General features: G+C 39.9%; 1 protein-coding gene across 2 annotated transcripts in view; it reads left to right on the forward strand.

The window, feature by feature from the left end:
* The window catches only part of grm5b (glutamate receptor, metabotropic 5b), a 32,497-nt gene extending 16,817 nt beyond the window's left edge, over positions 1–15,680 (forward strand). For both annotated transcript variants that reach the window (XM_088381018.1, XM_088381020.1), the window contains exons 7-18: positions 2,459–2,694; positions 3,852–3,973; positions 4,907–5,031; positions 5,150–5,318; positions 5,441–5,567; positions 6,985–7,102; positions 7,190–7,376; positions 7,518–7,676; positions 7,914–8,039; positions 8,531–8,713; positions 8,890–9,056; positions 9,696–15,680. In XM_088381018.1, the coding sequence (XP_088237144.1) occupies positions 2,459–2,694; positions 3,852–3,973; positions 4,907–5,031; positions 5,150–5,318; positions 5,441–5,567; positions 6,985–7,102; positions 7,190–7,376; positions 7,518–7,676; positions 7,914–8,039; positions 8,531–8,713; positions 8,890–9,056; positions 9,696–10,779 (2,803 nt within the window). In that variant the 3' untranslated portion in view covers positions 10,780–15,680. The remainder of the gene's footprint in view (positions 1–2,458; positions 2,695–3,851; positions 3,974–4,906; positions 5,032–5,149; positions 5,319–5,440; positions 5,568–6,984; positions 7,103–7,189; positions 7,377–7,517; positions 7,677–7,913; positions 8,040–8,530; positions 8,714–8,889; positions 9,057–9,695) is intronic.
* The last annotated feature ends 836 nt before the right edge of the window (positions 15,681–16,516 follow it).

Genomic DNA, 16,516 nt, shown 5'->3' on the forward strand with positions numbered 1-16,516 from the left:
CCATACATATGTGTGAAGAAAGCTGCAAGTATGTAGACTGGAAATTCATTTTCAGCTAAGTAAAAGTGTTTGCATCAACTTTTAGAAACTTTATGTAGCTAATCAATGCAAAATATATGACTTAACTTCCAACTTGCATGTGTATGTGCTTTCTGGCTTTTATGGATACGTTGGCAAATGTTCTTCTAGAATTTCTTTTCTAGGTTACCATGGCAGCTTTAGAGTATATGCATAATGGTCAAGGCAAGTCATTGTACAATATCATAAATCACGGCAATGACAGCAGCACTGTTTTGAAGCGGAATTAAATAGTTTGCCAAGACTTAATATTTGACACAATTATTTTTGATTCAGACAATTTTTTCTACATTTTGTGTTTAGACACCTTTTGATCCAATTAATTATTTTAAATGTGTTACTGTTAAGCACAGCATGATTCAGGGGAAAGTGGAGCAATTAATCAAGTGAACATTTCCCCATCCCAAAAGACTTTTGTAAAGGTGCACTTACGGTTTGAATGCTTGTATAAATTATACAGTAGAGTTTGCCTTGATTTATGGCGCAATGGTGCTTTACCACATTAGTCAATTACTTCAACCTCAAGATGGATTTATAATAAATTGCTAATCAAATTCAAATTAACAATTTGTAGTCAGGGTATTGTTTCTTCAAGGATAAAATGTAAATGCCCATTGCAGGGCTTTTTGTCAAGCTTGTTCTGCAATGTATGTGGATTACAATAGACAAATCACTTTTGCATTATTGTCAGCTCATGTTTATTTTAGCGTGAACACTAAAGTGCACGACAGGTGAATATGTTTGTGTACACAAAGCAGTGCGTTTTTATGAGACATGAAGTACAGACAGTTGGCTGAGCGTGGGCTGAGAACCATGGCAACAGCCTTTGGGTAGTAGACTGAGGGAGGTGGAAAGAGGAGAACCAGAACGTCATTTGCATCAGTCATTTTGATCCAGCTAGTACCTCATCAGCCTAATCTCTGATCTGCATTTGTGCCTCACACAAATACATGAACGTAAATGTGTGGTTTGTAGTAATCCCACTCCGATACAATATAGAGCCCTTATGGAGCCCTCTTATTGAAACATCGCCCACACAGTTCCATAGTGTGAGTCTAATTTCAATATGTCATCTAACATTGTATAACCGCTATCATGTATGAAAGCATTCGTATCTTTTTATGACGCTCTTAAAAGAAATATAAAAATGCCAAATGTTGGTTGCTCTTTGTTTTGTTGGTATGAATGAGTTTTCCTTGTAACAAGGTCTTATAAATGCAATTGCTGAAAGTTATGATATACTTTTTTTTTTAGGACTTAAGAAACATGTAATCCTTTTAAGAGTTACCAGGCATGTCCTGTCACGTAATTCACTTTGATTTATGGCCATAGCTCAAAGGCAGAAGGTAAACTAAAATCACATATATAGGGACAGAAATCATGGTGGATTGTAACTTGAATCCCACGCGTACGCAAACTTGAAGGAGTACTGTCGCAGAAAATGAGCTTCATTCTCCAAAGAAGGGAAGGAGCAAAGATAAAGGAAAGGATAACAAATATAAAAATAAATCAATTTGGGAAGAATAAGACAAAAGAGACGAATGAAGAAAGAGGCAAAAACAGCACATGATTGTCTCACTTAAGGCCATTTTGTCAGGCTGAGAAGTGAGAATATTTTCCTTCACTTCTGTTTCTTTCTTATTGTCTGTCTTATTCACTTGTTTGCAGTTTTGCACTGAAAAAAGGAATGGAGTGCTGTAATGTGATTTAAATGCACGGTATAACTCATCAAATGGATTGTTTCCACTGCAATGTAGTCATTACATCTGGCAGCAGCTGACCCACACAATCATGTAAACGGGCAGTTATACCATTGGTGGGGGTTTTTTCCCCCTTCCCAATCAAATACACTAGTGGCCCTTGCAAAGCTCAAACTGAGAGGCAACCTGTCAAATTTTATATGTCAGTCAACTTCAATTCAAACAGAATTTACGATGTCAGAGGTATCGTATCAATGACAATGTAATGTGCGTAATATAAGGGTGAATTGAAGATGAACTGACAGCTTTGTTGGATTTATTTACTGACCGCATTCCCAGTTTACAAGGTAATGCAAATTGTTCTGGTGGCTGTTGTGGATTACCTGAATAAGATCAACGGAACGCGCGTCAGTAGCACGGAGGCAGCCTTTCGCTTTTTGATTTTGCAAATGATGATAGACAATACATTTAGAGGTATGAGCTGAGTGTGCTATCTATAATGAAGCATTTGGCAATAGCAATAATCAAACCATAGTTACACGCACAGTGTGCATAAACGTGTGCATTTCACATGTTAATTATAATTACAATAATCTATCTTGAACGTTGCTTTTTGCAGTGGTAAGAATCATACAATAATTCAATACACGCATTAATTATAATCTACTCTGTCTTGTCAGTGACGGATGGGCAGACCGTTACGACGTGACGGATGGTTATGTGAAGGAAGCCGCCGGTGGCATAACCATAAAGCTTCAATCTGCTGACGTCAAGTGGTTTGATGACTACTACCTTAAACTGCGCCCTGACAACAACCTCAGGAACCCGTGGTTCATAGAATTCTGGCAACATCGCTTCCACTGTCGACTGAAAGGCCACCCACAGGAAAACAACAAGTACAATCGCACCTGTAGCAGTAAGTAAAAGACTGTAAAAATGTACGCACAATATAGGGAAAATACTTTTTCTCATCATTTGTTATTTAAGCAATTAGCACTGAACTTCACTATTGTAGTTATAATAGACTCACATTGGTAAAAACAAATTAAAAGATATGCATATCATAATATATATATATATATATAATATATATATAATATATATAAATATATATATATATATATATATATAGTATAGTATATATATATATATATATATATATATATAGAGAGAGAGAGAGAGAGAGAGAGAGATGGTGCACCATCTATATATCTATATCTATCTATATATCTATATCTATATATATCTATCTATATATATATATGTATATATGTATATATATATGTATATATGTGTATATATATATATATATACATACAAGATAGATTATTGTAATATATATATGTATATATATATATATATATATATATATATATATATATATATATATATATATATATATATATATATATATATATATATATATATATATATATATACGCATGCACACACACTCACATACACACACACACACACACACACACACACACACACACACACACAGAGTGTTACTTTAGTGGAAAATTGATCATGTTGTTTTGGTCAGGCCGTGTAAAGAATAAGATTGAGAGGCTTTTTCAATAACTGGCCACAAAACACACGAGCAGAGTCTCTGCTCACATATCCACAAATTATCCATGCTTTTTCAATACACACGGCTCTGTGGTTTGCCACAAATAGCCTTAGTGGTTCTGGCAGCGGCCCCCTTTTATTTCTTTGTGCAACTCCCATTTCTCTCTGTTTCATTGGTCGCCTTCATCGGTAAAATACTGTGAGAGCGCAACTTGAAAGGGATCACGTCTCCTGTTTTCTAATGAAACGGGATTTGGAATCCAAATGAACAGGAGGCAGAAAGAAATGAGATAGGCTGAGGAGAAGTGGCTCCCGAGAAACAACGAGAGGCAGTCGAGTGCTCTTTGATGTTGGAAAAGAAAAACCGGTTGCAATTTATACAAAACACAGAGGGTAACATTAAATCAAGAGTCATTGTCACGTAGCCGCCTTTCTCATTAAATTATTCTTTCAAACGCCATCACCCCCCCACCCCCTTCTTTCTCTCCCCCACCTGTGTAGAACGGGAATCTCTTCGGCAGCAGTATGCACAGGACACCAAGATGGGCTTCGTCATCAATGCCATTTATTCAATGGCATATGGCCTGCATAACATGCAACGGACACTGTGCCCAGGCTATCAGGTAGGCGCTGCTCTGATCATGGATGATAAAGACGTACAACTGACTGAGTGGCTACTATAAGAACAGGTGTTGATGCATTCCCGCAGAGATGAAACTGTGGCAATTTCTAGATTAGAGTTAAAGGGACGGTTATGATAATAATTGGTGTTACTGCTATAATAAATGAGCGCAGTATAGATACTTGCCCTCAAAGAATTACGAGTTCCAAAATAAACTGTCAAGAAGATAAAATCACCATTCCTTTAGACTATTTGGAAGAACAAATCACATTGGAAATCGCAGCAAGCACAATGATTTGTTGTTGACATTTTATTTATTTCTCAATTTAGCAGGCTATAGCGCACCAGCAAATAGCCGCGGGGACTTTAAAAGCACAACTCGTGCACATTTTTCTCATTCGCAAAGTGCATGCTAATCAATTGTGCATACATAGTTAAATCAACAGTCTAATCTGTTTGCATGCTGCCCATAGTTAGGTCACCATAATGAGTTTCGAGCACGGTGGGAGCATATCAGTACTTTTTGCTAATTTGCTTGCTCCAAATGCACTCATGGAAAAACCTGGTTACAAAAGTTGAAATATTGATCTCTTCTGTCATATGGCTTATTTCATTTCCACCTCAATGCTTTCAGTCAATAAAAATGATGAAGTATTCAACCTTACTTTTCCGGTTTCCTCCCACATCCCCCAAAACATGCTTGGTAGGCCGATTGAGCACTCCAAATTGCCCCTAGGTGTGAGTGCGAGTGCGGATGTGTAATGATTGTTTTGATTTTACATGCCATTATTTCAGAGTATGTATGGTTTGTTTAATCTTTTATGCAAAATAAAAAGTATTTTGCCTGCTGACATGATTTTGAGTCAAATTAGGCTTTTCCATCTGTAAATCAGATTATAATATGACCGACATTTGACTGCTGTTGCATTTGAAGGGCCTATGTGATGCCATGAGGCCTATTGATGGCGCCACGTTGTTGGACTTCCTAATGAAAACAAACTTTACTGGAGTATCTGGGGAGGGAATCCTCTTTGATGAGAATGGAGATTCACCTGGCAGGTATGTATCGAAGTGAAATTATCGGGAACTTTGGTGCCTGTTATTTTGCGAAAGCAACCTTCAATTGGTCTCTAAGCAGAACCTACGAGTTTGATTATGATGGTAATTTTGTCTTTAGGTATGAAATCATGAATTTCAAGAAGATGGGGAAGGACTACTATGATTACATTAATGTGGGCAGTTGGGACAACCGTGGCTTGAAAATAGATGATGACGAAATCTGGTCAAGCAAAGACGTTGTCATCAAGTCAGTTTGTAGTGAACCCTGCGACAAAGGGCAGATTAAGGTAAGGGACTGAGTAGTAATCAATAAAGGCTCTGTTTGGTAAAAAAAATAAAATAAAATGTCTGCCTTGTTTGTTGACATAAAGTGACACAGTAACAGTCACGTATTTGACTTCTTTTCAAGGTGATCCGTAAAGGTGAAGTGAGCTGTTGTTGGACGTGTACCCCCTGTAAAGAAAATGAGTTTGTGTTTGATGAGTATACCTGCCGAGCTTGTGATCTGGGCTCCTGGCCCACTCATGACCTCACAGGTTAGTCTCTCTGTTTAGGTGTCTGTATTATTATTATTATTGTTTTTATTTCTTCATGTTTCAGATGTAACACATAAACAGTGCTCCCTATAATGAACATTTTATTGCAGGTGCAGTGAGCCATAATTGATTCCTATTATTGTATATTCGCTACCCTCCACTGCCACCCGTTTCTTTTTAATTTGCGATCACTAGTGTTTTAATTATTCTCCATTAAGAGCGGCTTTCAATGCAAACATTTCTGCTGCCGTGAAAATGTATTTCTACTCTACCGCTTTCCAAGCGAACGAATGAATATTGCTTTGTTATTCTTTCAGTAGCTCATTATGCTGCCTGCCATGCAATGATTAAAACGTGAATAGAATCCTGCTGAAAATTCAAATCGAGCCTCAATGGCAGCGACGGAAGCCTCCTCACTTAGTGGAGCAGGCATATTTCATGGAATAAAAGATAAATACAAAGGGTGGTGTCATCGGGACTTTTTGTTCCTCCATTGTGAAACAGTATACACTCACTGGTCTCATGTGGTTGTTGTGCAAATGTCTGGAAACTGCCCTGCATATCATTACTGTAATATTTAAGTTACTTTATTTAGCCATATTACAAGCAATAAGTGTGCCTCCCAAGTCATTAAAATCCAATATTCCTCCGCTGTTTTTGTTGTTTTTGTGTTTTTACATACGGTAAACAGGACAAAACAACAGCAGGACATCTTTGTAGTTTGAAGTTTGCATGAAAGTGACTTCAACTTAAAAATGGAGCAGAGAATGGGAGAGAAGCAGATGAATAGCGTCTTAAGAGAAACGTTAGGTGGGGAAAGTCAAATAAGCAAAAAGAGAGGATTAGGTTGGGGCTTTGAGGATCTCTGGTCAGTAAAGTTCCAGAGTCCCAAAGTTTGGATGCATTTGAAGTCTTAAATTTTATGCAGTATTGACATATCCTTCGAAACCCTTCCTAGACAAGGCTTCAAATGCTATTTCATGTGTGTGGTTCAAGCCTGGAAAAGAGATCATTTTAGTTGATGTGGTTCACTGAAAGTCACCAGTATGTGTATTTAATGAGGAGGAGGAGGAGTGTGCAGATGAGCAAACTATGACAACCATGCACAGCCAGCACGAGCGACTGAAAATATGATCAAGTAATATGAAAGCGCAAAAAGAGACAGACTGACTGACACATGTAGCTGTTGCTACACTACTGCAGCTCCAAACTTGATAGTTATATAATTTCAGCAAGCATGCAGAATGGCCATAATTATAGCTGTCCCTTTTAATTAATCATCCTTTTTGGCCTGGCACTGCTGATAATTAAGCTCAAGTGATGAGAGAGTTTGGAAAGTGCAAGAAATAAAGATTTATATAAAACAATGGACATTTTGGAAATATTTTTAGAATTTCTGTTGTCTGTCTTCAACCAGGATGTGATCCAATCCCAGTGGAATACCTCCGATGGGGAGACCCCGAACCCATCGCTGCTATGGTTTTTGCCTGCCTTGGGCTCATGGCCACGTTCTTTGTCACTGCCGTCTTCATTAGGTAATACACACCTCTAACTATATTTTCTGTACATCGGAATATCTGTGAATGGTAAAGCATTGTATTTAGTGGAATTGCCTGTTTTAGGTTCAGGGACACTCCTGTGGTGAAATCCTCCAGCAGGGAGCTTTGCTATATAATACTGGCGGGTATCTGCCTGGGGTACTTGTGTACCTTCAGCCTCATCGCCAAACCGCATGTCATCCATTGCTACCTCCAACGCCTGGGAATTGGCCTGTCACCCGCCATGAGCTACTCTGCTCTGGTCACCAAGGTGCGGATCACAGAATACGATGTGCCGTATATAACACAAATTGATGATGTGTACAACAAATTAAAACGGGCCAAAATAGTGAAAAAAGTGAGTGGACGTCATCTTAAATGCTTGATGATGTTATTTGCATTGTGCTTCTAGACCAACCGCATTGCACGGATCCTGGCAGGCAGCAAGAAGAAGATTTGTACAAAGAAGCCTCGTTTCATGTCTGCCTGTGCTCAGCTCATCATTGCCTTCCTGCTCATACTCTTACAGCTAGGCATCATTGTAGCACTCTTCCTCATGGAGCCACCTCAGGTGAGTCTGTTTTTTTATTTTTTCTATTATAAATATATGGCTCAAGTCTTGATACAACAACAGTCACCGCACAATGACAATCTTTTGTTTTAAGTACACAGCGCAACTAAAGGAATTGGGATTGTTGCGCTGACATGTTCTTTAGTCTCTTCCTGAAGCAAAATAATTCATGTTGATAAAAGCTTGCCAAAGCGTTGACAGCAAAAAATAGCTTCCTGATTTCATCCCTTCCTACAGGTGATCCATGACTACCCCAGTATCCGTCAAGTCAACCTCATATGCAACACCACTAACTTGGGTGTGGTTGCTCCTCTGGGATACAACGGCCTGCTCATTCTCAGCTGTACCTTCTATGCCTTCAAAGTAATAACCAGTCCTTTTTACTCTGACGTATTGTGCACGAGAATAATGTTTTGGATGACTCAGTTGCCTTTCTATAATTTAAGATGAAATGTGATTTAGTGGAATAATAAGCATTTAACACATCTAACTTACAACTTGAAAATTAATGGTGGAGTCACAGCTAAGTTTTATTTGAAGCAAGTCTTGCCTGATAAAAATAATTGAAATGCTGTTGGCTGATTTTTAACTTCTACCAATAAATGAAACGTGATTTATTTTTTTCCCCAAATGCAAAGTAACTTTGACGATTTGTGGCCTGGAGCCATTAATTTTCTCCAGACTTTGAAAGCACGACAAACTCCACAAAACAATTGATCACTATCAAACCTAACGTTTAATGACAGAATTTGCAAGAGTTCATTTACTTGACTTAATAAATGTGGCTCAATTAAAGCCAAATCAACTGAGTAATAACAACAAGCTATTTGTCGATGCCTGTGCTTCTCTTCAAGACCCGCAACGTTCCGGCAAATTTCAATGAGGCGAAGTACATTGCCTTCACCATGTACACCACCTGCATTATATGGCTGGCCTTTGTTCCCATCTACTTTGGCTCCAATTACAAAATAATCACCATGTGCTTCAGTGTCAGCCTCAGCGCTACTGTGGCCCTTTGCTGTATGTTTGTACCAAAGGTAAGTTTGAAATTTGAATGATTGTGACTATAGTGTTGTGTGGTGATTTAGAGGAGCAATGTGTACAGCACATCTGATACATATTTAATCGCACCTTTTGTAAAATGCAGCACGGTATATAAACTTGTCAGTGTGGCCATTAAATGCGATCATGTACTTTTTTTTTGTCATCAAAGGTGTACATCATTCTAGCCAAACCAGAGCGAAACGTGCGCAGTGCCTTTACCACCAGTACGGTGGTGCGCATGCATGTCGGCGATGGCAAATCCTCTTCAGCAGCCAGCCGCTCCTCCAGCCTGGTTAACCTGTGGAAACGCAGAGGCTCCACTGCAGAGACTCTCAGGTAGGTGACCGTATGCGCCTGTGTGGTTGAGCTCTCTGGAAGATTGATTTACTGAAGCTCCCTGCTCGTTTGTTCTTCTGACCCTAACATGAACTGCAGACAATTGGCTAATGGGGACACGGCAAAGACAGAGATGGGATTGAATTGAGTAGAAGGGAAGCAAGGGGGGAAATTGGGGAGCGAAATTGGAGTCCAATCAGTGAGAGATGAATGGAATAAAGAGAGAGGGAGAAAAGAAGTGGCATGTTGTGTGATGGACATTTTTATCAGTCTTCAAGCCAACCTCTTGTCATCTATAAGGCAATAAGCAAAAGATCAAATATACAAAGTCAATGACACCGAAAAGGGTAGAAAAGAGAGTTTTATTTGTCAGCCAGTTACATCAGTTCACCCGGCTTGCCAAGTCAGATTTCACTCGTACTCTAATGACAAATGTCAGGAGCGCTTCCCTCTGTTTTCTTTTTCATGCCCCTTTGCATATCTTCATCTATTCTGGCCCTCTTTTTCACAATTGTTGGTGGAAATCAACATGGTGGCATATATCTGAATTTCTGTTCTTGCACAAGTCACAATAGCCAGTTTTCTTAAAGAAATGCCTTACCACAAGCAATTATGTCTTAAACGGAACTTGTTTTTCAGCTCAAATGGCAAGTCAGTGTCTTGGGCCCAGACAGAGCGCAACAGTTCACACGGGAACCACTTGTGGCAGCGTCTGTCCTTCCACATCAAGAAAAAGGAGAACAATCAAACTGCGGTCATCAAGCCCTTCTCCAAGACAGCTGAGGAGCGATACTGCGGTGGTGCCAACCTGCCTCCGCACATGCCCCTGCCCTCCCTCCCCTCCATATCCTCCCTGCCCTCTCAAAGTGACACCGGCGCAGACAAGAACCTGTACGACCTCTCCGAAGCAGAGGAGAGCTACTCCCTAACGTATCGGCCGCAAACGCCCTCCCCGGTCAGCACGGTGAGCCAGAGACTCTGTGCCGGTTTGGAAGAGGAGTCTCAGCCGGCAAGCGGTGCCAAGTATCCCAGCAGTACTTGCAGCCAGAGCAGCGGCAGCAGTTACGGCCGTGTCAGCAGTGGCTCGGGTGTGGCCGGGGGTGACGGTCGCCTGGTCATCTTGGAGGGTCGCCCGGTGGCATGCCAAAGCAACCTGATGGATCAGATCAGCTGTGTGGTGAACCGCTTCACTGCCAACATCAGCGAGCTCAACACTATGATGCTATGGTCCTCGCCTACACACCCCCACGCACACAAACACTCGCCACCGCCGCACCCCACCGACCCTTATCTTCTTCCTCGTGAGATCCACACGCCTCCTATGCTAACTGCCTACGCTGACGTCCAGCCCCAACCCCTTGCCGAGTCCAGCTTGGGCCACCGGGTCGGCTGTCCAGTTCACCCTGTCCCACTTCCACATTCGCCTTACCCTCTACCCCCTCCTCACCCCCAGTCCTCCCCGTCTCTTTCCCCCATGCGAGGTGGCTTGGTCACCCGCCTCATGGACTCCCCACTAGGGAGGGTGGAATTGGAGGAGGAGCTTATTGCTTTGACTCCCCCGTCTCCCTTCCGCGACTCTTTGGCATCAAGCGGTAGCTCGGCCGTGTCTGATATAGATTTGTGTCTCCCGCCGGTGCCCTCCCATCCTCCCCCGTCGCCTCCTTCGCCTAGGTACGCCAGACTAAATCTCAGAAACTACAGCCAGAGTTCCTCTTCACTGTGAGGCAGACATGACGCCAAGAAAGAGGAGCAATTAAGACAAGCGGATGGATCAAGTCAAATCCATCCCCACGAGGATGTGAAAGCTTTGTGTTTACATGTGTGCAGTGAGATCATATTTTCATAGTGATGTTCCTTACATCAGAGAGGGAAACAACCACTAGAGAAAATCTGTGGTTTGAAAATATGTATTAGGTTTAGATTGTGGCCTTACGCTAACATGGCTGTCAGCTAATTAGAGATAGCAACCGTGCACTCGTTGTATGTGTGTATGTACGGTACGCATACCTCCATGAGTGCGTTTCATTTGTCTTAAAGAGAAATGGGCAAAGGGAAATACTTGTGGAGCAGCTAAAAGCTCCCAAAGGGCACATAAACTGTACAGGTGATCTGCTGTACAGCAGTCAAACACGCACCGTCAAGAACTACAACTGTAAATATTTCACAAGCTGTGGGTTGCAGAGGTCTATCGCGTTAACATGCAGCTGCTTTACAGATAAGCGACTTTTTTATTACATTAGCCGTTAAAACTGTTGTTTTGTTTCACTTGATTCCTGAAGGGTTTGGCACCAAAACCTTATGTAGGCCACCAGAAAGCAAGGAAGTCAAATCGACAAAATGTTTAATGAATAACATGAAATCTGGTTGCTAATTGACTCAAATCTGACCTCGCCGGATAATAGCAACGTTCCGCTTGATGTGAGTCTTTTCTTTTCCATACAATGTGACAGCAGGGTACCAATCTTGCTCTCCTTCGTCATATTTGACTGAACTCATTAGATTCACTTCCATCTCTTGGGGAAAAAGTTCACATCATTCGCTTCTGTCAGTCTGTGGCGCAGGTGCACACTTGAAATTATTCCCTCATGTTGATGGCAGAGAAGCTTTGATAAATCCTTCAGCAGAAAGCACTTCAGGCCAATTATATTTGAAAAGAAATCCAAGCCTTGTCAGTTAAAAATTTTGGTCAATGCAAAATTATTTCAAGCAGAGTGTTAAATGAAGCGCTTGCTAACACTATTACACAGACAAGTATTGTATATAAGGTCTTGTTGCCTGGCAACCTTACATAAAATAAAATAAAAAATCAGACTGTTAAGCAATAATGTGATTACTAATTATTATGATAACATTAAGTTGAGCATAGTAGCTCAGCTGAGTCTTTACATTTGTTTGTGCATTCAATTAAATTGATTATGTGTCGTTTTAGAGCAAAGACGGAATTTGTTGCTTATTTCACCAAGCCAGGGTAGCCCGTGTTCTACCCGTTTCCGTCATCATACAATATCAAATAGAACATCTACAATGATTTGCACATTAACAAAGAAAAAGAGTAAAAAACAAACAGTATGACTCCCAAAACTGTGCTACCACTTTGAATGTCTCAGTGAACATTCCAATTCAGATAACATGATTATTGTGCCAAAGGGTTTTGGGCGGGGTAAATTATATGCTTTGTTAGTGAATATGTGGTTTCATAAAAACAACAACAAAAAAAAGGTAAATGTTAAAGACTTTCTAATGTATTTTGATATTTTAAAATTGATCATTGTGTTCTTTTCATTGTAAAAGCAATAGTACCCATACAGTACATCTAAATGGGGTTTCTAATCACTTTTAAGAAATAGTTCTGCATTCTCTGGGGGTAGTTTGCCAAGGAGCACTCATACCCAAACACCCTTGTGTTCACGGAAAACTGGTCAAGGCGAAATAACGAGTCGTTTTTTTCTAATTCAGTCTTGTATAATAGCTGTGTGTATGTGGTCGAGAGGTTATTTTGTGACATTTTATTGTCTCCATTTGAATGGCAATGTTTAAAGACAGCATTGCGGGATTTATACTTTGAGTCAAAGATTTGTTGACAATGAAGCAAAGAAAAAAACAGGACCATTAATTCCAATCGCTGCATTATTATTATTATGACTTCTCTAAGCCAAAACAGACCTGAACAGACCAGACATGACCCAACAATTAGCCAGTGCCGTTGTGGTGGTGTGATTTGGGAGAAGCTGGTTTACATGCTCCTGTCACCGACTGTCACCGACTGTGTTCATTATGAGTTAAGCGAGTGCACTCGTTTCAGACCTTCGCATGGTTGTTATCGGCCCCTCGGGTGGAACTGTGTGCTGTCTCAGCAGACGGACACAATCAATGCCCACATCTCATTTCCTATAGGGACTTTATGATGTGACATCATTTTATATTAAAAATCATGTGACTGATCAGAAAAACAATTGAAATTAATGAAAGGATGATCATTGCCGACATATGATGCCCTGCTGATGCGCTACCAAAAAGCTGTAGCATGACTTATCTTTGAAACTGCACTCCAAAGAATTGAATTGATAATCCTTATATGTACTTTTAATCCAAAAGCGCTCGTCTGCTGATCAGACGAGAACAATCTCTAGGTTATGTAATCTTAAAATGTTTGCTTTTAACCCAATCATTAATGGTGGCAGGAGGCAATTTTATCTCCAACACTGCACACACAAAAAAAGCACACAAAGCAGATTGTAATCTAATGTAATGATAGATCCTCCACTTTTATAATTGGCCAAGTCTACCCGTGTTGTATGAGAATCAATTTATGGTTATATGGAAGTTATATGTTTCAGTGTGTCTGTCTGTTGACAACGTCTAAGGAGGAGTAAAATTGGGGAACAATCAGATTCAACCCAAAATTAATTTTGTGTCAAATGCATTTTTCAACCTTATCAGTTTCTTGTAATGCAGTAATAGGCCTCATGAATTGCTTCCCATGAGTTTAAAAAGACACCCATATGCTTAAGCAGTATTTCAGAATGACTGACCTAAGAATTTCTGTGTAGAAAAGCATTTAATAGGACGTGCGGGGTAGAGACTGAACACAGAGACTTATCAGTGTTGACTTGAATATTAAGTAGCTAAGAGCTGCGTACATGTTTGCTTTTGCAAGACAGAGAAGCTGAGTGCAATCCAGGGCAGAGGCGGCGATGCCTACTTGTCTTAAATATGCCAACCACAGTATTTTTGTATTTTGCGTATGGTGTAATGCTGCTGATGATTAGTTTGCTTTTTAATGGACTGAAGCTTGCTTATTGCATTTTAGTTACATGTTAATGTTATACGTTATAAGTCTCATATATATTATATTTTATGGATTATCAGAGGTGAAATGCAGGTTGTTTTAAAATACAAAGCAGGCAGATCTCATTACATTTTTCATTTGTTATACAGTGAAACCTTGGGTCACGAATTTTATTCCTTCCGTGACCCCGTATCCAACCCGAAACCTTTGCATAACAAAGTAATGTTTCTCATTGAAATGAATGGAAGCAGAATGAATCCATTCCAGTCTGAAAACAAAAATATACAATAGAATTGAATAATCAGTACGATATAGAAATAAAAGTTTTCACTGCATTTCCTTCTTGTTTTTAACAATGCAGTTAGGCTTCCAAACAGGACCGGTACAAGTTTTCACTTTCTTTGGAGCCCGACTGTAGCAAATGGAGAGAAAATGAACAAAGATACATGTAATGTGCGATGCAGGGAGCCATGGACATTAACCCAGCGCAAGAAAAAGCACAACTACATGCTGAGACGGTTCGCAAATTGTAAATAGTGAATCAAACAAAGCAGTGTTTTCTTTGAAAATTTGGTGCTCAAACCAATTGTTTGTCAACCTGGTTATTTGTAACTCGAGGTTCCACTGTATTTCCATATCTAAAGTCTCTCTCAGTTAAAGGTATAACAAGCACAGGTAGATGTGAAATTAAAGCTGATGGGAAATCAAATAGATGCTTAAAAGCTGTTGCTTTGAGCGCAAACAACCTCCAGTCATTGTTGCGTGTTCAATTGTGATGAGATTCTCATTTGAGACGGCGGCGCTACCAATAAGAATATGAATGTTGCCTTTAGAAAGTGATGTTTACACGTTTCTGCTCACTGGAGCGGATCAACTTCATCACAGGTAGTCAAGGCGTTCATTTCCACAAGCTTGTCAGCAAATGTCATGTGGATTTCTCTTTTTTTTTTTTCTGCAACACTAATGTGGGGGTGTAGAGAGAGCAGTAAAATACATCTGCATTTAAATAAAGTGGCTGTGTTGTTTCAATCTTCAATCTCAGCAACATACCAAGCAGTTAGTTTGGGTTTAATGTAGCTCAGTTGGGATAATGGTTGATGACAAAGAAATGCTGAATGCTACTTGTGCAAAAGCGTTAGCTTAGCACTGGACCAAAATGACTGTTATTGAAGTAAACGGTAATAATAACTGCTCTTTGTAATTCTAACGATCAGAAAGCACATCACGTGTCAAGCGCATATTCTCCGACTCTGCTGTTCACTTTGCAATCTTAAAATGAAGTTACCCACACAGTGCCAATTTTCACCCCCCCCCATCCTCCATTTGAAGTGCTATGATTCTCTTTCTGAAATTCTGAAGTACAGAAACGTTAAACTTGTTGTACAGGTCTGAAAACCGTTAAAATCTATTGTTTATTAAAGGAAAATATTGTATTGTTTATATTCATCGTTGGTCGTTTGATATTCCGATGATTCATTTTTAGGAATGTTTTACAAGCTTTGTCATTGTTTTTTTTTTCTGATGACAGAAATGTAGAATGTAATTTGATGCTGTACGTCTGTGACACTGCAAGATGGATTTATATTTAAATACTGTATTTGGATTTGTATAGTGTGAACTGGTGAGACTTTATGGTGATAGCTGTATAAAAATTACAGTATCTTTCTAAGTGGCTTTGTAGAGCAGGGTTTTGATTCGCACCGGTCTGAGTGTATGGAGTGTGTGCTTCAAGCATATTTGACATTTTTAGAGCCAAACTTGCTTTAGATTGTTCTCCAATACTACAAACTGACATGAGACGGTTTTCTCCGAGAATAAAATGTCTTCACATTGTGCCCTTTTTGTGAGTCACTCTGCACTTCTGCACAGCTCAAAGCACGTAGAGTCAAAGCACTTGTCTAAAATATTCCTCCAATGCAAAACAGGCACATCAGCTACACTGATGCTCTGAGTATAACTGAGTCAGTACCTAATTCATTAGTCTTCAGCTTTGTGATTGTGTGTGTCTAGAAGCAGAGTTTATTGATTTGATGGTATAGCATTTTAGTTTCTAATCAATTTTAATATGTGATTTCATTGACTCTTCGAGTGCTGTTTCTGTTTGCGCAGTTACTGATCCACAACTGCTAAAGATGCGTTAAAACCTTGAACGCAACATGTCTAAAGCTGGATGGTTAATGATGTCAATTTGTGGATTCAGTGACTCATGTAGAAACTGCGTCATGGTAGCGTCATAAACAGTGAGAAGTACCCTTTGCACAAAGAAATATGGCCAAACAGTATTCTAGTGCGTAGGTGTATGGGTCTGGTTAGAGATAAGTGATTGTGAAAGCACTTCATCTAAATGAGAAGAACGCAACACAAGGGTGAAGTGGCTGCTCCCACGTGTTCATGAAATGAAATTACTGTTCACCATTGCAGTGCTAGCAAATTTCGGTGGACATACAAGTAAACAGTTACACTCTCTCCTAGCCCTCTTTACTGTTAGCATCAGCCTGTCAAGTAGGAATCAAGCAGGATGAACAGACCAATTGATTATTGAATGGATGCTGTCACTATTTTAGAAATTAATTTTCACTGCAAACAAAAATGCAACTGGCCTCAATATATTGTGAAACATCACAATACTGTACCTCCTATAAGATGTGGGCCAACCTTTAATTGAGAAGCA

This window comes from Syngnathus floridae, chromosome 7, assembly GCF_059516105.1.
Source record: "Syngnathus floridae isolate MCC-2025c chromosome 7, RoL_Sflo_1.0, whole genome shotgun sequence".
Taxonomy (NCBI): domain Eukaryota; kingdom Metazoa; phylum Chordata; class Actinopteri; order Syngnathiformes; family Syngnathidae; genus Syngnathus; species Syngnathus floridae.